Source organism: Cnephaeus nilssonii (genome assembly GCF_951640355.1).
Source record: "Cnephaeus nilssonii genome assembly, chromosome: 19".
Classification (NCBI taxonomy): domain Eukaryota; kingdom Metazoa; phylum Chordata; class Mammalia; order Chiroptera; family Vespertilionidae; genus Cnephaeus; species Cnephaeus nilssonii.
In genome coordinates, this window is record NC_137090.1 from 31,653,256 (window position 1) to 31,675,007 (window position 21,752).

The window sequence follows — 21,752 nt, forward strand, 5'->3', positions numbered from 1 at the left end:
TAGTAGTGGTGCCAGGCCAGGCCTTTAGGTGTGGTCTCAAGGCCCCCATCTCAACACACAGGGCTTTTTGCAAAGCCCACGAAAGGTCCGGAAGTCCAATCCATATTTGGGGGACAAAGAAACCAAAAGGGTATAAAGGGAAAGCTTCCTCCATATTGGTTTGTTCAGGATTTGGAGAGAAACAGTCTCCCCTGAGTCATTGTACTAGTACATGCGAAACATCTGAAAATAAATGTTTTGTTCCTATGTCTCCAAGTCTCCTGTGTACTTTTCGGTCGCCTGGTAAATTCTGTAACAGGACCACCAACCAGAACCAAGTTTCAGCACACTTCTGTAAGGACAGAAAAAAACCCTCTCTTTTTCTTTGCTGTGGCCTTCCACAATTTATGAGAAATACCTGGTGCCAGAAACCAATTCCAGCATGTCATAACTGCAAGAGTTTCATTGAAAGGTTGATGGAACTTGGGGACTCAACAAGGGCTGAGTCACATAGGTTATCGCCTGCTGGAATGGCTAAAGGCATTTCCCTGAACCTGAAAAGGTTGATGGTTTGCTGCCAGACAGCTCAGGGCATCTTAATCTACATGTTATTGCCTCCTACTGACCAAACACCTGAACAGCCATTGACTATTCCCCAATCTGACAATGGATTCTGTAGGAAACCCTACACTTTGAAGTGTATATCTCCACTTTGCCTTAGGACAATTTGTGTTAATAAAAAGCAAGGGGTCCTGAGACAAGGAGAACTTGGTTTCTTTAGCCAGGCTCCTCTGACCCCCAATGCCTTCCAAAATTATCTTTCGACTCTGGACTCTTATTTAATCTACACACAGCCCCCTCTCCAGATTCTGGAACCCTTCTAGATACCAGATCAAGACCACCAGCATTAAATCACACCCAACGTCCAGCATTAACCTGGTAATTAAACCACAAGATTGTTGGCTCCTCTGTTCAAACTGTGGGACAAGATAAGCTACTCTCAAACTACATTCTTTTTAAAAAGTATATATTTTATTGATTTTTTTACAAAGAGGAAGGGAGAGGGATAGAGAGTTAGAAACATCGATGAGAGAGAATCATCAATCAGCTGCCTCTTGCACACCTCCTACTGGGGATGTGTCTGCAACCAAGGTACATGCCCTTGACTGGCATCGAACCTGGGACCTTTCAGTCTGCAGGCCGACGCTCTAGCCACTGAGCCAAACCGCTTAGGACTCAAACTACATTCTGGCATTCTCCTCTTACCTGCTGTTTCCACAAATCAGGGATAATTCACAACAAGGAGTCTCTAGTTAGTGGAAACTTCCCAACACTCCTCCCCTTTCAGAGAAACCTCTTTTGAACTCTATAACATTTGCTCTAAGCATGATAAGTCCCCTCTTTGGGACATCTGACAGACTGTCTCCTGGAAAGCAAACAAACTGTGACTTTTTAAGACCACCCCCCTGGTATCTGCTCAACTTCAACACAATCTCCTCCCACTTCCTGTTGCTTAGCACCTGCAATTGCCTGCTCTTTAGAAGCAGAAACCACTCTTTGTTCCCTGCCCTGTATTGACTAGCAATACCTGGTCCTCTCCTCCCTTGGAAAGTGAAATAAATGTCCTCACTGCATCTGTTCTCTTAGTTGTGAATTCTTTCATAGCCCGCATCATCAGCCAAACCCTAACAATGTTCAGCTCCCAGAAGACTCCCTCATGCCCGCCCAGCTTCATTGTCCAACCTGAGGCCACTGTGGCTTCCTGTGGCACAACTCCTTCTGGTTGCTGGGCCTTCCATGGTACGAGCACCATCATCTGTTCCTTCTTTCTCCTGCTCGTGCACACTTGGTGGTTTCCTGTTGGAGCTATGGGAGTGAAGCAGTCCTGAATGTCTGTTCTCATCTCTCTTGAGTTGTTTTCCAAAGTTGTGCTATTTCCCACTCCAATCTGCAAGGAATGAGAGTTCCCCTGGATCCATGTCCCCATCAGTGATGACATTGTCCGTGGTGTCCCTGCTGCTGGAGAGGATAGCAAAGAATTTCCCTTCCTTGCCCACCTTTCTGCTTCAGCTGTGCTGTCTGCACCTTAAACTGGTTAAATTCTAGTAGACCCAGGGATATAATGGGGATGGAGGGTGGGCCGATGGGAGAGGTGACCTCAGTTTATAGGAGCATCTCAAAGAATTCAGTCTTTGGAAATTCTAGTGCATCTAGACAAGGCTCAAGAAGGAAGAGAGGTACAGATCTATGTGTGACTGAAGCATCATCCTATATAAAAACTGCTGTTTAAAATTTTAACCCTGATATTTTGTCTTCTGTAAATGCTTGCTTGCTTAAATAACCAGGAAAATAAGACTACTCCCATTTTCAGAGAGGCCATTAAACCTTCCCCAGATAAAGTTATCAGTGCTGGCACCAGGCCAAGCCTTTGGTTGAGGTCTCAAAGCCCCAGCACATAGGGGCTCTTTATGAACTTGCAAAGGGGACCAGAAAACCCCATATTTGGGAGACAAAGAAGGTAAAAAGATATAAATACAGGAAACTTCCTTTGTGACTGGGCCCAGAATTTAAGAGACATTTTCCTCTGGGCCCGCGCCTAACAATAATAATAATAATAATAATAATAATAATAATAATAATAAATGTAACTCCATCTCTCTAAGCGTTGGTTGGTTCTTCTCTGTGTTTTTTTTTTTGTAACATGACCTTGGGCACCTTCTACCAACGTGGCACCTATCTGACCTTTAACTGTTCATTCAGGCTTCACTGATAGCTCACTGGTTTTCTCTCTAGCACATTACAGGGACCTGCTTGACTTCAGGTAAGTTTATTGTCCCCTCTCCTCTACTTTCCAATCTGCTCCTTGGACCCAGCCTATCATGCTAGTCTCTGTTTAATCATTTCCCATAACTCGGTGCTGAAGCCAGTTAAAGGCAGTTCATTTAATGTTACCCTGACTTCCACGTCATTTGGAATAGACTTCTCTGTTTGTTTTTGTTTGTTTGTTTGTTTTTTGTGTGTGTGTTTTTTAATCTTCACAGGAGGATTTTTTCCCCCCATTGATTTCCAGACAGAGTGAAAGGGAAGGAGGGGATGTGTGAGAGAGAAACATTAGTTGGTTGCCTCCCGCACACACCCCAAATAGAGCTGGGGATTGAACCTGCAATGGAGGTGCCTGCCCTTGACTGGGAATGGAACCTGAGACCCTTAGCTCCATGGGCTGATGCTCTAACCACTGAGAAAAACTGGCCAGGGCTCCTCTCCATATTCTAAAGCACAGAAAGAAAAGGGAGAGAGGAGGAGACAGGAAAGAGAAGAAAGATGTAAATTCACTGAGAGGGAACTCAGAAGCTCCCTGGGCACCGCTATAGCGGATATCATAACATCCATTATGAGGTTTCTATTTGTGAACCACCTTTTTCTCCATGATGATGTATTCATAAGAGGAATAGAATTTTAAAGGAGAGAAATACCTCTTTGTGAATCTAACTGTCCTCATAGAGATCAGGCTGCCACTAGTGAGCCGTGTGACTTTGGACATGTCCCCTAGCTTCTTTGAGCCTCAGTTTCTCTGTGTGTAAAATGGGTATAACCAGGCCTTCCAGCACCACCACCATCCCTCCCTATGTGGTCCTCTCAAGTAGCCCATTGTTTTCTGGACATTGCGACACAGCCATCAGGAGTCACAGCCATACACCCACAGACAGCAGCCTCTGAAACTCGCTGTCACATCAGTGGCCAGACTCTGGGAACCTGTACATGAACCAAAAAAGATTCAGAGAGGAAGGAAAAGTCAGTGGAATGGGAGTGTCTACTTACCTGTCCCTAAGTCCCATCCTGGCCTCTTCTCCCCCAGCACTTTCCCTTTCTCTTTCTCTAAATCCACTTCCTCTTGCTCCTGGCTCCTCCCCATGGAATAAGTGCCAAATAGCTTTGTTTTCTGTTTCAGAGTAAAGTCCTCTCTGGGCAGAGAACTGCCTGGCTGGTGTGAGGAGCAGCCGTGACCACAGACGTGGTGGAGAGATGGGCTCCAGCAGCAGCTCAAATTCCTTGGTGACCACAGTGAGTTCCCAAGCTGTGGGCACAGGCGATGCTGCAGGGCTGAGATGGCTGCCTTGCAAGGAAGCTGCTCTGGGTCTCCTAGGAAACCAGACTGGGGTGGCAGAGGGTGCATGGGGGGCTGACATGCCCGATGGGGCAATCCTGACACACTCTGCCCCAGGCCGGTCTCACCTGCCTCTCAGGACCGAGGGATGAAAATCACCCGCAGTGGTGCATTGCACAGATGGTACTGAGCTCCCTCTGAGCGCCTGTCCTATCCTGGGTGCTGAGGGGAAGGAGGGCACTGGTCAGCACTGGAAGAGTGGGGCTTTGTTGGGATGAAAGGGGAAGTCAGCAGGGCTTCCGGGGAGCCCAGCAGCCAGGCCTGGGCACTGACTTAGGAGATGGCCTCCCTGGGTTCAGCCGTTTCTTAGCCAGGTGACCTCAGGCGAGCTGCTGTTAGCTCTCTGGGCCTCAGTTTCCACATCTGTAGAATGGAAGTAATCCTTGAGCTGCCTCCCAGGATTGGGATAAGGATGGAGGCAGCATATATAGGATGCTTGAACAGTGCCTGGCACGCGGTTGGGGCTTTTGAAGTGTTGAGCATGATTAGGAGTCTGGGGGCCATTAGCAAGTGCCAAAGGGAACAGAGAGAAAGAGCAGGACCCTAACTGACTGCCGTCTTCTCCCTGCAGACACACGCCATCGAAGGGGGTCTCAAGGATGGACATGAGATCATTATCAAAGGAACTGTTGTTACGTCCAATGGAACCAGGTACCTGGAACTGTTGTTTCCCCCAGCCTTGCCCCTTAGCAAACCATGGTGCCTGTCAGCTCAGGCTGGTTCCCCCAACACCGTCCAAGCTGCCTGTGCCTGGCTCAGGGGACGCTGAAGAGAAGGGCCCGGTCCCTGCCAACACTGCTGAGTTCCCCTGCCCTCTGCCAATAGCATCTGGACACCATTAACGTAGACGCCCCATAGACACAGGGAGAGCGGGAGCTCACAGTCTCGGGCCAACCCGGGGGCAGATCTTTATGGTCTAGGATTGAACTTTGCACGCGAAGACCCAGAGATGCTAAAACAATGCCTCCTTACTTCCCATGGCGGCCTTCACTTACTTCGTGGCCCCTCTTTGGCTGATACTTGAACTTGGCATCAAACATAATTCGATCTCTTTCTGTTTCAAGTTCATTCCTAGAAAACACTAAGGCAATTCAAAATACAAACATCTCCTCGGCACTGCCACCCACCCAAGAGGGGACTTTGGGGCTCAGGGAAGACTTTTTTTTTTTTTTTAAATATCTATATTTTATTGATTTTTCACAGAGAGGAAGGGAGAGGGATAGAGAGCTAGAAACATCGATGAGAGAGAGACATCGACCAGCTGCCTCCTGCACGCCCCCCCCCCCCCACCGGGGGATGTGCCCGCAACCAATGTACATGCCCTTTACCAGAATCGAACCTGGGACCTTCCAGTCTGCAGGCCGACGCTCTATCCACTGAGCCAAACCGGTTTCGGCTCAGGGAAGACTTTCACATCTTCTCAGAGGCCGAGCCCCTCTAACGCTGGCCCAGCCCTGGCTGCCCGTGCTGAGGTCCAGGTGGTGTGGAGGTGAGGGGCTCTTGCCTGATTTGGGAGGGGCCCTCCCACCTGGTGGCTGCCTGCTGAAGCCCACGGGGCCCACAGAAGCCCTTCTGCACACACGGCCCTCTCTTGGAAGCCTCTGTCTCAATCCCAGATGTCTTTTGTCCCCAGTGGTCCTTTCATCACCTCGCACGGGGCCTGGGGACCTTCTGGACCCCTTCACATCCCAGGCCCGGCCCTACCGCATTTCAGCTTGTAGATTCTAGTTGACTTTCTCCACCATCGCCTTCCCTGCCAGGTGGGTGTAGGCACACTCACCCTGTGACATCTCCCCGAGCCCTGAGTGCCTCCAGGAGACGCTATGGAGGGTGAGGCTCCCAGATGGCCCTAAACCCTGCCATTGGGGAAGCTGAGCCCTCACCTCTGACCCTCCATCCCTTCTCTCTCCTTCTCCCTCTGCCTACCTCCTATCCTACTGTCCCCACTTGTTCCCATGGGCGCTTTTGCACTCTCTCTCCCCTGGGGCAGGAGGTTGCAAGGGACCAGAGAAATGGAGCTGGTGACCACCGAGGGACAGACACATCCAGAGCTATTTCAGAAACGATCGCCTCCATGTTCAGAGGAATCTGGACTCGGTTTCCTGGTTCCAGAGTCAGTGGGAGCCTCCTTTCCTTTTCGTGTCCCCAGAGGGAGGGCTGGCTGGGCCCTGGGCCAGGGCACTTCCCTGCTGGCTGAGGGCCCCCAGGGGGAGCTGGTATTGAGGAGTCCCCCAGAGCTCGGCCTCCTCCACAGAGACACCAAATGGGCTCTGCAGGAATTGAATAGAATGTCTGATGGGCCAACTCTGGGCTTGGTACAGTGCCTGGCCCTGTGGGGGATGCAGAAGAAATGAAAGCGGGGTGGGGGTGGAGGCTTCCCTGAGTGCTGTGCATTAGCTGGGGACACCAGAGTGACCCCAAGAAGCAGGCTGTGAAACACATCGTGCTCACCTCGGGGAAGGCTGGAGTAGACAGTGACGCCTCGGGGAGAACCTCAGATTGGGGCTGGTTTTAGGCCATGTGTCTGGGAAGGGCAGAACAAACATGTATTGTGGCCCTTTTGTGAGCCTGGCTCCTTGGAAGGTTCTTTTTCTTTTCTATTTCTTTTTTTTTTTTTTTTGGTTAATCTTTGCCCAAGGATATTTTTTTCCAATGATTTTTAGAGAGTGTGGAAGGAAGGGGGAGAGACAAAGAAACATCTATATGAGACACATTGCTTGGTTGCCTCCCTCACACTCCCCAACCAGGTCCAAAGATCAAGCCTATAACGGAGGCATGTACTCTTGTCTGGAATCAAACCCGGGACCCTTTGGTCAGTGGTTGGATGCTCTATCCACTGAGCCAAAGAGGCTAAGACTCTTTTTTAAAAAAAAGTATATTTTTATTGATTTCAGAGATGAAGGGAGAGAGAGAGAGAGAGAGAGATTAAACATCAACGATGTGAGAGAATCACTGATTGGATGGCCTCCTGCTGGGAACTGAGCCTGCAACATGGCCTGTATCCCGACCAGGAATTGAACCATGACCTCCTGGTTCATAGATCGATGCTCAACCACTGAGCACACTGCCTGGGCTGCAAGGTTCTTTTGTTTTAATTCCTCACCTTAGAACCCAAAGGAAGTTTTGAGGGTGAGGACTTCCTTCTGAGGAGAGAGACAAGAATGAATATCCACTTATGTGGGGGCTTTCCGAACACTGCCTCAGTCATCACCCCCAAAGAAGGGAGTCACCCCCATTCCTGGGTTCAGTGAGACCATAGTTCTGAGTCATTCCCTCCACCCCCCATGACAAACAGTACCAGCTGGGGTCAGGGTCCAGGCCTAAGAACTTTAGGGCACAACTCCACGCCTCATGTATGGGACACACACTAACTCCGATGAGGAACAGACACATATACACGGGCAGTTCTCATGCCTGGAGAGCCCATACCCATCCCATGCACCCCTGTTAGACACCGTCTTTGCAGGTAAACCCCATCAATGTCACATGTTCTCTCCATTTGTTCTCTTCCTTCCCAGCTGAGCAGCCGTGGGCTGGCCTCTAACCAGTGCCCACAGGGCATGAGAGGCTCTTGCTTCTGGGCATATTCGTGGATTTGCATCTTCATGCAAATGTGAGATCAGTTTCCAAGACCTATGCTTCCTGAGGCTAGAGTCTACATTGCTCTTTACCCCATTCTTGCTTATTTCTGGAAAGTCACACTGGAAAGGGCAAAATGCAATAATTACACAAAACACACTAAGCGCAAATTAGGTAAACAAAAAGGAAGGCAGCAAAGTGGGATGGGTGCAACTGCCTCACAGGTTGTAGGCAAGTTCCCAGACACACACGGAAGTCAGAGGCCCCGGGCCCTCCTGCCCCTACCTTTGTTAATAAACCAGAACACTGTCTGATTTCCGTCCACCTAGGTTTGCTGTGAACTTTCAGACCGGCTTCAGTGACAATGACATTGCCTTCCACTTCAACCCTCGCTTTGAAGAGGGCGGGTATGTGGTCTGTAACACGAAGCAGAAAGGATGCTGGGAGAAGGAAGAGAGGAAGAAGAGAAATCCCTTCCAGATGGGGAAGCCCTTTGAGATCCGCATCCTGGTGAAGAGCACCCATTTCCAGGTGAGCAGGATTCTCCTCCCTCCCACTGCCTGTCCCCCTGCCCTATTGTAAACAGACAGCCAATGAGTCCGAACTGCCTGGCACTACTTGAGCCAATTCAGCAGAGACAGGGTTGAATCATAATGAGTGTTTATTCCAATACCGCCAGCAGTATGGGGAGAGCAGCAGGTCATCCACAAAAATCTGCTCTGCACCCCATCAGCCAGCTGCTTCTATTGGATAGAAGGACCAAGGATTGATGGGGAAATAGCCAAAGGGGATGCCAAATGGGCAGTTAACAGGTAAGCAGGCTGGAGAATTGCAAAGGCCTGCAGGTATGCAAAAGTGCTGGGGATCTTCAAAGGGCTAGTGATATGCAAGGGCTGGGGCCTTCAAAGAGCTGGTAGCTCTGGTTTCTGCAACAAAGTGGTTAATCTTTCCATGATAATGGGCTGCTCCACGTGGGGAGGATGGGCTGCATTTCCAGGTGAGTCCCCAGGTCCCACAGGACTGCCAGCCAGGTTAGAATGTGCCTTCTTTAATCAGAATAAACCAATCACAGTTAACAGAGCATGAGTAATATGTCTTACAATTCTAGGTGGTTCCCAGCATTCTCTTACTGCCCTTATCACTATCAGGCCTAGAGAAAAGCCTTTAACTAATTACCCAAGCAATGCCATTATACAGAGAACAGGACTTTACACTCTTCACGTGCACCTACACAGCACTTGTTGCTTCTGTTACCAGGAAATAAGAGCTGATAAGTCCCCACCTGCTCTTTGGCCTCAGGTCCCCGATGACTCCCATCCTCTGCTGCAGCCTTGTCCGCTCCAGGTCCTTGACAGCATCTGTTTTGGGTGATGCTGTGGCAGCCCTTCTGCAGGCCCAGGGGTGGCTCAGGGCTGCGGGGTGGAGTCATTGCTCTTGCAGGCAGAGCAGGGCTGCTGGGCCCGGGGAGAGGGATGGATGTGTCTGTGCTTCTCTGTGTGAAGGGCGCTCCCAGGCCCTCAGTGTGCAACCTGAGGTCCCCTCTCCTCTGCTCCCATGAGCACTTTATGCCCATTGAAATGCGCACATTGAAATGGCATCACGGGTGAGCTGAGAAAGACAAACCTAGAGCAGGAAACAAACAAGAACTCAGAAGCCAAAACTAGAGCCAAGTGGTGACTGGGTTTGGCTGCACTTTGGATCACATGTGTGTTCCTGTACCTGGGGCAGCCTGAAGCCTGGGCCCCCACCTACAGGGCATGGAGGTGAAAACCAGACAGACCTTAATTTCTAGAAATAGGGGTTCTAAAGCTCAGGGGTGCTCGCGCCCCGGTCTGGGACCCCTCTCCTGGACTCTGTGCTCCTGTTGACAGGTGATGGTGAATGGAGATCGCTTTGTGAAGTATGAGCACCGTGTATCCTTCCACCGTGTGGACAACATCTCTGTCACCGGCCCCGTGAGGCTGACACACATCAGCTTCCAGGTCAGATTGTCCAAATGGCACCTGTCCCAGGGGCTGGGTGCAGGGGCCAGTCTATTATGCCTAGGCCCCATTGGGGGGAGCCAAAGGTTCCAGCTAATCTCTCACCCAGATGGCTCTGGGGATAGGATATACCTCTGGCTATCCCTCCCCCATTCTTATGGCACCATTTCTGTCCAGAGCACCTGTCTCACCAGACTCCTTCCCCTCTTGTCTGTCACTTGACTCCCACCCTTGTTAGCAGGCCATGTGGTTCCATGAGATCCATTGTCATCAGCTGTGGGATCTCAGACACGTGAGTCTGCCTCTCCCAGCCTCAGTTTCCTCATCTGTGCAAGGGGCATAGTCACTGCCTCCCCAGGAGGTACTGTGTGGGCGCAATGAGGGGATACATGTCCGAGGTCACCAAATGCCCCGCATCGGCCACCCCAGGGTCTACTGGACTCTCTCTGCGTTTTCCAAGTTTGAATGTGGTGCCAACATCTACAAGGTCGGGAGCAGGTGTGCATTGTGGAGCTGAGTGCTGGTGATGGCTGCACCACAGTGTGAAGGCACTTAATTCCCCTCAGCCATACTCTATTAAGATGGTAAATTTTATGTGCATTTTACCAAACATTTTCCAGGTCAGGTGATATCACATGGAAATCTGAATGTCTCACTTTTTGTGAAAACTGGGAAGATTGGGGTAGGCCTGGCCCACATTCCCACAGGGCCCCAGGCGCCTGGATTGGAGATGTTGTTTTCACTTCGGTATTTGAGTGTGCTCCTGAGATGGGAAAAGCACACAGTAGGCCCGCAACAAATATGAGCTCCTCTCTCTTCGGTCCCATCTATTACTCTCTCCCTCTCACCTACTCTGTCCCTGCCTGCCTGGCTTTCTCCCTCTTCTCTAGGCCCCTGCCTTTCCCCTCCTCCTTGGCTCATTAAAGCTTCTCTTCACTCCATGTCGCCTTTTGTTTTAACAGGACACCCGTGCAGTCCCTGTCCAGAAGAAGATCTCTGAGGTGCAATCCAACCCCAGTCCCTGTGGCTCACCTGAGTCTGAAGAGCAGAAACCAAAAGTGAGTTGAACATGGACACCTGGGAGGCTGAGCAGTCAGCAGGAAGGACAGGGGTCTGAGAGAGAGGCTACTTCCTGCCAGTAGGCAACTAGGGTGTTTAAGCCCCATCACGTGCACCCAAGGTTCCCTATCTCCAACCACCAGGCACCCAGGCCCGGGACCTGGGAGGCGTTTTTGGTCCTTCCTTCCCTTCCTTAATTTCCCTCCAGGGCACCAAGGCATCCCCTTCCTAAAGCCACTGCCTTGGTCCAGGCCATCTGACCTCTCCCTCCTCTCTCCCCTCACACCCACCCACTGTCACAGTGACCTTCCCATAAGCAAACCTTATTTCATGCTTAAATCTCTTAAAGGCTCCAGGCTCAAATAAAGCTCCAACTCCCAAGCTGGATATGCAGAATTTTTTTCTAGTCTTGCCCAGCCCATCTGCCGGCCTCCCACCTCACCCACAAAGACCCTCCATTAGCCTCCACTGCTCACTCCAGGCTCCTTCTGGCCACCACGCTTTTGCATCTGCTGGCCTGGGGCCAAAGGTATCATTTGCCACCTCACCCAGCCAACCCCTAACTGCCCTTCAATGCTCTGCTGAAATGTGGCTCCTCAGGGCATCTTCCCTGCCTGGCAGGTTGCTGGATGCCCTAGCCCCTCCCTGTCTCAATGGACATTTCACAACTCTGTACCATGTCCTGTTATAACTGTATTTGCATGTCTGTCTCTGTCATTCCCCCCACCCCCCGCCCCTTTTCCCCAAACCATGAGCTTGGAATAGTGGCTTGTGCCTTTTGGTATCCCCAGCACTTTGCAGGGAATAGAAGAGGTGCCCAATCATTATTAGCCAAAATCTCATGAAGCTGGTGGCCTCAGAGCAAAATACAGAGACTGCAAGGTTGGCTGTGCTCAGGCCTCCACTAAAGAGCCGGCATCACATGCAGCATCGCACCCCACCCATCGCCCAGGGGAGATGCCTCCTGTGGGGGCTCCGCTGGGCCTGTGCTCCCTCCCTCCATCACAGGTTCCAGAGGCGCATGTGTGCTGCGCTCCTCCCCATTTCAGAGAAGCCTCATGGCCACACTGGCACAACCTTTTGTGGAGAATTTAAGTCCAGGCTGCTGCACCCAACAGTCTCGAAGGCTATACAATTTAAGGCTCTATTCCTTATGAAATACGCACACACACACACACACACACACACACACACACACAATGTGATTAAAATAATGTGCATTTCACAGAAATATATTCATCAAGGAATCATACAAGAAAAGTATAAATGGCACTCACAAGCTGACTAGTCCCTGTTGGGTGTGCCCACAAGTATAAGCTAATCTCTCCCCAGGGTGACTCTGTGGACATACCTCGGGCTACCTCATCCTACCACTCTTGTCTATCCCTCTCTACTCCCACTCTGGTTAGGAGGCCATTTGATTCTAGAAAGAACCAGCTCAGGAATCACACTGAATCTAGCTCAGATCCCAGTGCTGCCATCGTCACCAGCTGTGGGATCTCAGACAAGTGAGTCTGCCCCCACCCCAGCCTCAGTTTCCTCATCTGTACAAGGGGCATAGTCACAGCCTCCCTAGGAGGTCTGTGTGGGCTCAATGAGGCAATACATGTCAGAGGTCACGAAATGGCTCCCATGAGCCCACCCCAGGGTCTATTGGACCCTCTCTGTGTTTTCCCATTTTGGAATGTGTTGCCAACATCTACAAGGTCAGGAGCAGGTGTGCGTTGTGGAGCTGAGTGCTGGTGATGGCTGCACCACAGTGTGAAGGCGCTGAATGCCGCTCGGCTGTACTCCTGAAAATGGTGACGGTGTAAATTTTATGTGCATTTTACCAAACATTTTCCAGGTCAGGTGATATCACATGGAAATCTGAAGGTCTTGCTTTCTGTGAAAACGGAAGATTGGGGTAGGCCTGGCCCACATTCCCACAGGGCCCCAGGCGCCTGGATTGGAGATGTTATTTTCACTTCGGTATTTCAGTGTGCTCCTGAGATGGGAAAAGCACACAGTAGGCGCGCAACAAATATGAGCTCCTCTCTCTTCGGTCCCATCTATTACTCTCTCCCTCTCACCTACTCTGTCCCTGCCTGCCTGGCTTTCTCCCTCTTCCCCGGGCCCCTGCCATTCCACTCCTCCTTGGCTCATTAAAGCTTCTCTTCACTCCATGTCGCCTTTTGTTTTAACAGGACACCCGTGCAGTCCCTGTCCAGAAGATGATCTCTGAGGTGCAATCCTACCCCAGTCCCTGTGGCTCACCTGAGTCTGAAGAGCAGAAACCAAAAGTGAGTTGAACATGGACACCTGGGAGGCTGAGCAGTCAGCAGGAAGGACAGGGGTCTGAGAGAGAGGTTTCTTCCTGCCAGTAGGCAACTAGGGTGTCTAAGCCCCATCACGTGCACCCAAGGTTCCCCATCTCCATCCACCAGGCACCCAGGCCCGGGACCTGGGAGGCGTTCTTGGTCCTTCCCTCCCTTCCTTAATATCCCTCCAGGGCACCAACACCTCTCCTTCCTGAAGCCACTGCCTTGGTCCAGGCCATTGGACCCCTCCCCCCTCTCTCCCCTCACACCCACCCACTGTCACAGTGACCTTCCCATAAGCAAATCTTATCTCATTTTCTTCCCGCTTAAATCTCTTAAAGGCCCCAGGCTCAAATAAACCTCCAACTCCCAAGCTGGATGTGCAGAATCCTCCCCAGTCTTGCCCAGCCCACCTCCCGACCTCCCACCTCACACACAAAGACCCCCCATCAGCCTCCACTGCTCACTCCAGGCTCCTTCCGGCCACCACGCTTTTGCATCTGCTGTCCTGGTGCCCAAAGGACCCTTTGCCACCTCACCCCAGCCAACCCCTAACTACCCTTCAATGCTCTGCTGAAATGTGGCTCCTCAGGGCATCTTCCCTGCCTGGCAGGTTGCTGGATGCCCCACCCCTCCCTGACCTGATGGACTTTTAACAGCCTTGTGCACGCCAGTCACCATGTCCAGTTATAACTGTACTTAGATGTCTGTCTCCGTCATTCCACCTGCTCTTTCCCTGAAACCATAAGCTTGGGATTGTGACTTGTCCCTTTGAGTATCCCAGCACTTTGCACAGTGCCTGGAGTGCAGTAGGGACTGGATCAATGAATGAGGGGTGTGGTTTGCAGTTAGTAGAAGGGGAGACCAGTCAGGGAAAGCAGACCAGTCTGCTGGGTGGGGAGGGGCCTCGGGCAGGAACAGGAGCAGGGCCTGGCCCTTCCTTGGCCACTTGAGCGGTGGGGGCAAGGGCAAGGGTGTCCACTACCAAGCTTCCTGTGGCCCATCACGCTGTATGGTGGGCCCCTGCCTCCTGCCACACTGACCTTAGGATGGTGGAGCTCCAGGGAGCCTTTGCAGGGCAGCCCGACTTTGGCCCTGGCCTTGGGCGGACAGGGTATGCTGATACACCCAGACCCAACTGGGCACCATTTTGTATTTGATCGCTTGCTACCGGGACGGCTTGGGCAAGGTGCTTAACCTCTCTGAGCCTGTTCTCTCACTTAGCAAAAGGGAAGCTAAGGATGCCTCCCTCATAAAGCACTGAAGCCAGAGCTTGGCACACAGAAGGCCTCACTAAATACTAGTTTTTAATCTCCTGGTGAAATAGGACATACCAAGTAATGGTTTTGCCTCTGGGAGCTGAGGTGAGCTGTATGTTCTATGTCAGACACATCCTTCTCGCTCTCTAGAGGAGCCGGCGGGATGTCCTCTCTCCTCCACCCACCCCTCCCTGTTTTTAACCATAGTTACCTGGATGGTGGGTGAGCATCTGGGCACCACAGGCTCAGGGAGGCTTGCTTGGGAGCAGGAAGGAAGCGAGCGTGGGTCTGGGAGGCATTTCTGACCAGCGTTTCGGCTGTCATCTCCCCGTCCAGTGGCACCAATATTAACCACCATTTTTATTTTTCGCCCCCTTCAGCCTCCAAGTTATTGGCAGGCCACCGAGGCTCCCATTGTAAGTCTCTTTGGAAACTCTTCATGTTGGTTCTTCCTGTGGGTTAAAAGGAGGCGGCAGGGCCAGGCATTAGGCCTCTGCCACAGGGCGACTGGCACAGCTGAGGCCAGACCCCTGGGCCACCCTTCTGACCGCGGTGGGGGTGGGGGTATGAAGGGAGGCAGGGGTGGTTGGCTGGGCTGGTGAATTGGGAAACAAGCTGAATTGCCCAAGCCCCTGCCATTCTGTGGACACGCTGGCCCGCATTTACTTCTTCCTGCAAAGTGAAACTATGATAAATTCCCCTGAGAAGGAAGATGGGCCAACAGGCAATTTTCAGAGTCTGGTCTGGGCTCCTGAGAGGGTGCCCCACCTGCAGCTGCTGGGAGGGTGTGTGTTCAGTGGTGCCCTCTGCTGGCAGATGGCGGTCTTCGCGCTGGTGAGAGCAGGTTAAAAATCCCATTTCTTCCTTTCAGACACAAACTGTCGTCCACACAGTGCAGAGCACCCCTGGACAGATGTTCCCTGTAAGTCTGCAAGCTCCAATCAGCGCACAACCCCGCTCCCTCCTGCTGGTACAAGTCGGCCGGGAGCCCTGGAGTTAGGGGAGCTGCCTGTGGAGGGGCTGAGGGCAGGTGGCCAGGATGGGGTCTGTGATGAGGGCAGGAAGTTGCACCAAGGCTGACAGGAGAGGGAAGGCGAATGGGAGAATCCAGGGGCAGAAGCCTCACATTGGAACATCCCCTCTAGAGTACGTGGAGGCCTGGGTGCAGGCGCAATCCCCCCCTCACCCCCCCGAATTTCCTGGTCTCTTTTCAACAGAATCCCGTAAAGCCCCCCGCCCCCTGAGGGCTTACCCCAGCCCCAGCTACATAAGTGATTTCTCAGGGAGGGCGCAGTTCCGTTTGTGCAGGGCAGCAGGGAGGCGAGGGGCAGCTCACAAAGTTAAAAGCAGCCCTGCGGTGAGCTGACCTTCTTCAAACATCCGGGGAATCAGAAGACAGTTGAAAGGAGCTTTCACCTCCTAAAGGGCCCCTTCATCACAAGTGTGTTACACGGCCTCTTCTCAGCCCAAGTATCCTTTTGTGTCCAGCAAAGTTCTCTCCGTGGCAGTTTATTTACTTACTTATGTTTAATCGTCACCCGAGGATATTTTCCCACTGACTTTTAGAGTGGAAGAGAGAGAAAAAAACAGAGAAATATTGATATGAGAGAAACATCGATTGGCCTCCTTCACGTGCCCTGACCAGGGCCCAAGCTGGGGAGGAGCCTGAAACCAAGGTACATGCCCTTGACCGGAATCAAACCTGGGACCCTTCAGTCCGCAGGCCGATGCTCTATCCACTGAGCCAAACCGGCTAGGACTTTTCGTGGCAGTTTAAGCTCATAAATTTGAGGAACACTGGGAATTTTCCTTATTTGCTAACCAAGTAAAGCTATCACAATTCGTTTTGTTGTTTTTGTTAAATTTATTTATTTTTTAAAATATATTTTTATTGATTTCAGAGAGAGGAAGGGAGAAGGAGAGATAGAAACATCAATGATGAGAGAGAATCATTGATAGGCTGCCTCCTGCACGCCCTCTACTGGGGACCGAGCCTGCAGCCTGGGCATGTGCCCTTGACCAGAATCAAACCTGGGACCATTCCTTCTGCAGGCCGACGCTCTATCCACTGAGACAAACGAGCTAGGGCTATCACAATTCTTTCTTGAAAATATATGACGCTCGCACACAGTTGTCAAACTCAGGTGACAGTCCAAATTCATGGCCATTGGCAGAGAGTTCCCCAGACAGCTGTCGCCTCTCTGGCTGCCGCTGGCTGACCTGCCCCTCTCCTCCCAACAGCCAATACCGTTCTTCACCAGCATCCCTGGGGGGCTGTACCCCTCCAAGGGCATCACCATTTCAGGCACCGTCCTGCCCAACGCTCAGCGGTAAGCCTGGGGTCTCGGGGAGGAGAGATACCCCAAGGTCATTCTGGCCCCTACCCCCTAGCTCTGGGAGGGGCTGGGGCCCAGCGCTCAGTGGGCAGAGATCCAGGTGAACTGCCCACCTCCAGGTTCCACATCAACCTGTGCTCGGGGAATGACATCGCCTTCCACATGAACCCCCGTTTCGATGAGAACGCCGTGGTCCGCAATACACAGACCAACAACTGTTGGGGGCCTGAGGAGCGTGGCCTGACTCGGAATATGCCCTTTGTCCGAGGCCAGGCCTTCTTGGTAAGGTGCCCAGCCTGGAGCTCCAGGGGGTGAGGGTGGAGGGTGTCTGGGGGCCCCTTGAACAAGATGGGGGCTGAGGTCTCTTGGGTGAGGGTTGGGCCCAACAAATTATTGTTATTATGGTTTTACTATTGCTGTCTCATATAAAATAGGGGGTGGAATCTGCTGTTTACAGAGGGAAAAACTCTCAAGTGTAGGTTCTTTGCCTGAGGGCACACAGCCCATAAGTGCCAGATGGGACCCAAGAGTGAGGTCATTCATTTATTCACTCACTCAGTCACTCAGTCAGTCAGTCACTCACTCAGTCACTCACTCAGTCAGTCAGTCATTCAACAATTATTTGTCAGCTCTGCCATCCAGGCCCACTTGGGGCAGGAAGGAGCCCAGGTGTTGGAGGGTAGCAGTGAAGCAGCCAGACCAGGTCCTGCCTGGAAGTTTACAGTTTTGGTGGGGGAGGGTTACTGCAGATCACAACAGGTGCTGTGCCCAAGCAACAGAGAATAAAGGGGTACAGTGAGGCCTGGACAGGGACCCCGCTGCCTTAGATGGGGACAGCTCTCAGAGGCCACAGTGCACTGGAGACCTCAGTGATAGAAGGAGTTCACCCCACAAAGATCTGAGGTTCCCAGCAGGCTGCAGAGGGAGCAGCTATTATTGCAAAAGGGAGAGTCCTGGGCGGGGCCTGTCCAGGAACCAAGAGGGTGGTGAGGCTGGAGGCCAGGATCACAGAGCAGGCGTTCTCAACCCTGATTACCGACCACCTGGAGAGCTTAAAAAAGAAAAATAAATCCCTGGCCCTGCCCAGGCCAGCGAGAGGGTGAGCCTGGGCATCCGTATTTTTAAATAGGCCCAAAGCTCCTCACCCAGGGTTGACAATGACTTATGTAGGGCCTTGAGGGCCATGGGAAGGAGCTTGGGTTTCAATACAGTGCGTTGGTGGGTTTGGAGCCAGAGAGCAATTTATTTTGGTTTATAGACAGCTGTGTGACTTTTGAGCAAGTGACTCCAGGGCTCTGGGCCTCAGTTTTCTTATCTCAGAAATGGAGCTAATAGCAATATTGATCTCATAGAGAAGTGAGAGTGAAATGACATTGTGTGACGTGTGCTGTGAGTGTTAGGCATTGCGATGGGGATGATGGCATTTTGCAGCCCTGGCTGCCTTGTGGAGAGAATGTTTGGGTGAAAGAGACCCAATACTGTTAGCAGGTGGCCGCTGCAGAAGTGTAGGCGGGGAGCACTCAGGTGTGCTGGGTACTAGGAACATGGGGGGCACAAGCCAGACTCCCTGCCCCCAGTGGGAGAGTGAGGATGGGAGAGGGAGACATGACCTGAGGGGGCTCCTGACTTGACTAGAAAGGGGTCAGGTCGCCAAAGGCAGGGAAGGCTTGTCAGAGGGGGTGAGTCCTGAAGGGGGCATAGCAGCTATCCATGTGGGCAGGTGTGCGGACTGCAGAGCCTGGGGGAAGGGCACTCTCTGCCAGGGGGACAGAATATGGAGGAGGACAGGAAGAAGGAGTCCTTCAGGGTGACTGCCCTGCAGGCGAGGGGCGGGCTTAATTAATGCTTGAGGAAGGCAAGCAGGAGGTGGTGGACACCAGCCTGCATTCAGGTTTGAGGGCCTTCCAAGTGGCGTGCAAATGACACACCCATCTGTCCAGGTGTGGATCAAGTGTGAAGGTCACTGCCTCAAGGTGGCTGTGGACGGTCAGCACCTGTTTGACTACTACCACCGCCTGATGAACCTGCCCGCCATCAACAACCTGGAGGTGGGAGGCGATGTCCAGCTGACCCTGGTGCAGACATAGGCGGGGTTCCGGCCCTGGGACCTTGGGCTGGAGCACGCTGCTGTCTGCATCTGCTCTTCCCTCCACCTTCCCTGTCCCTGCCGCTGCCCCCACCCTCCCAGCCCTTCCTGGATCTGGGGCTTTTCTGGAGAGACCAGGCCCTTGTCTGCCCTGCTTCTGCCTGCAGCCATCCGGGAGTGGAGAAGGCAGCTGGCTTGGATGCTTTCCTCTGACTGGGGCTCCAGCTGTCCAAATCCTACCTTCTGAGGATGGGGGAGGGGTCAGTGCAGGCTGAAGCCCATGTTCAGTCCCCTCAGCAGAAACGGAGCGTCCTGGGCCTTCCCAAGCTCCCAGGCCGGGCCTCCCCCTCATCTCCCTCTGGCCACATCCCCCCCCCTCCATTCCAGTCCCCCTCAGGCTCCAGCCACCAGCCAGTCATTCCCATGGGAGGTGGTCTCCTCAGCCCCTCCTCTTTCTCCAACCTTTAACCTTTCTTGCACCCTGTACCAACCCTTCCCCTGATTGACACCTGCTGGTCTCCACCACCTGACAACACCTTTTCCAGCTGGATGTCCCCCTTTCCCAGTGCCCTTCAAATAAAGAGAGAAAAAAAACAACAACACGGGGTTGGCACATATACACAGTGTGATTTCGGTTTACTCAATGTGTTTGGACACATGTTGGTGTCTGGCATCAGGGTGTTTCTGGCCAAGGAGAGAGCATGGACTTACTTTGATGACGGTGGGGGATCTAATACATTTCTGCTCTCAGTGGGTCCCCCAAAATCCCACAAGGTGTAGGAGAAAGCAGCCGGCCTAGTGCTCTTCCCACAGGAAGCTCCCGGAAATGTGGGCTGTGATATATACACGTTGGGTGAATGCTACATATTTTCTCCACATTTAGAAGCAGCGTCACTCTGCACAGGAGCATGTTAGAGGCTCTGCGAGTCTTATCTCAAAGCAGTGTGTCAGCCTTTGTTCACCTGAGCAACCAGACCCGGCTGCACAGTCAGGTCTCTGACACCCTCCAGCTCTGACCTCCACCACCTCTAGGATTCCTTAGATGTTCATGACTGTGCTGAGCCTGGCTCCCCTGGTCCTGGTTCCCTGGCCCAGGCCCCTGACCTGCATCCCTAGCCCACACCCCGGCTGCCATACCTTCAGCTGGAAGAAATAGTCCTCGACCTGCTCCTCACTCAGGCTCAGCCTGGCAGCCACCAGCTGCTTCAGTGTGTGGGCCACATCCCGGGCCATGCGCACGTCCCCACAGACATAGAGGTGGCCTTGCTCCTGGCGCAGCATGTGGAGCACCTGGTCGACCAGCTGCTGCTGAAGGATGTCTTGAACGTATACCTGAAAACAGAGGAGATGGTGAGCCCAGGCCCCTGCTGCTGGGTGGGGAGAGCAGCCAAGCATGCAGTCAGGCTTGCTGGCCATCGGGAGGCAGTGAGGGGGTGCCATGGGCTGCAGGCTGAGCATCCTCCCAGGCAGGACTTTGCACAGGGACCAGGCTCAGCATGAGTAGGTGCACTGGCACCCTGCCCATTCCAGGGCTGGGCTGGGCCTACAGAGATGAATGGTGGCCACAGCCCTGACCTTGAGGAGTTGGTGGTCCAGTGGGGTCCTGGATGTATTCACCATGCTTCAAAGAGGCACCAATCAAGCCGCTTGCCCTGCCCAGGGCTCTGAGGCCCACCTGCCTACACCCCAGAAAGGGACTCTCGCAGTGCAGACTGCCTGTGGGCTCTCCACTGGAATGCAGAGCAGGGCACACAGCCCTGGCTCCCTAGTGACATCCAAGTCCAGAAGTCAATCCCGGCTCCCAGTGATGGGGCACGGAGCACTGGCTCTGGGAAGATCCCTCATCGGACAAGTTCATTTGGAGGCGCCAAGCGTCTGTCCCAACTCCCTAAGCCCAAGGGGTCATGGTGGGAGTAGTGGCCGTCCTCCAGCCTGGCTGTGGTTGTGCAGAGAGCCGGCCTGGACCACCTCTTCTCGTGCAGTTTGTATCTGGGAAAGGACCTTTCGCTGGCTGTGCCCGGGGATTAACCCACCATGTGGCCCTGACTTAGTCCTGAAGGTCTCAGGGCCTGTCTCTTCTCCTGGAAGAGTGAATGGAAGAGCTTCCCAGCATCCCTCTGACAGTAACTGCCTACATTTTAGAGCTGAGCAGATGAAGGCTCAGAGATGTGAGGGGCGTGTGTGTGGGGAGCCAGGGCACCCTCCATCGTCTGTGCTTTTAATGCTCCTCCCACTGCACGGGCAGTTGCCCCCTGACCTTGGGCTGGCCAGGCAGGCGAGAATAGGCTGTGTGCACCCCATGCAGCAGCCCCTTCCGGGCCATTTCCAACATCTCCTCCCTTATCGTCATAAGGAAAATAAGACATTGGAGGGGGGTGGGGGGCGGCAGGTGGTGCTAGCAGCTTGACTCTGTATCCCTAATGTTAACATTCCTGTTAACTTATATTCCAGTCACTGCCCCTTCCTTAATTATCTGATCTGACAAGACCTGTTTACCTAAGTACTCCTATTTTACAGAGGCCATAAACCACGAACAATACATAACCCCCAGAGGGGATTATCAACGGTGGCGCCAGGCCAGGCCTTTAGGTGTGGTCTCACGGCCCACATTTCAACACACGGGGCTTTTTACAAAGCCCCGAAAGGTCCGCAAGTCCCATATTTGGGGGACAAAGAAACCAAAAGGGTATAAAGGGAAAGCTCCCTCCATATTGGTTTGTTCTTCAGGATTTGGAGAGAAACAGTCTCCCCTGAGTCACTGTACTAGTACATGCCAAACATCTGAAAATAAATGGGATTTTCCTGTATCTTCGATACTCCTGTGTATTTTTCAGTCACCTGGTAAATTCTGTAACAATAGGTAGTCCAAGTCTGGGTGCCAGCACCCTAACACCAGGTCATGTGGCCTCTCTGGAGCCCTGCAAGACCCAGCAGGCTGCAGTTACAAGGGTGGCCACCAGAGGGCCGGCTTCAAGGCCTGACAAGCTGGCCAACCGACTTGAATTCT

At 52.6% G+C, this 21,752-nt stretch overlaps 1 protein-coding gene across 1 annotated transcript; it reads left to right on the forward strand.

Annotated features, from left to right (window-relative positions):
* Window positions 1-4,002: 4,002 nt before the first annotated feature.
* LOC307115459 (galectin-9-like) lies at window positions 4,003-19,760 on the forward strand (the record flags this gene model as incomplete). The annotated part of the gene is given in 11 exon segments (XM_079798671.1): window positions 4,003-4,041; window positions 4,716-4,795; window positions 8,053-8,254; window positions 9,595-9,705; window positions 14,704-14,739; window positions 15,195-15,245; window positions 15,541-15,558; window positions 15,561-15,590; window positions 16,565-16,653; window positions 16,779-16,941; window positions 18,600-19,760. Coding segments are annotated over 11 exon segments (966 nt in total). The 3' UTR covers window positions 18,747-19,760.
* Between the last annotated feature and the right edge of the window lie 1,992 nt (window positions 19,761-21,752).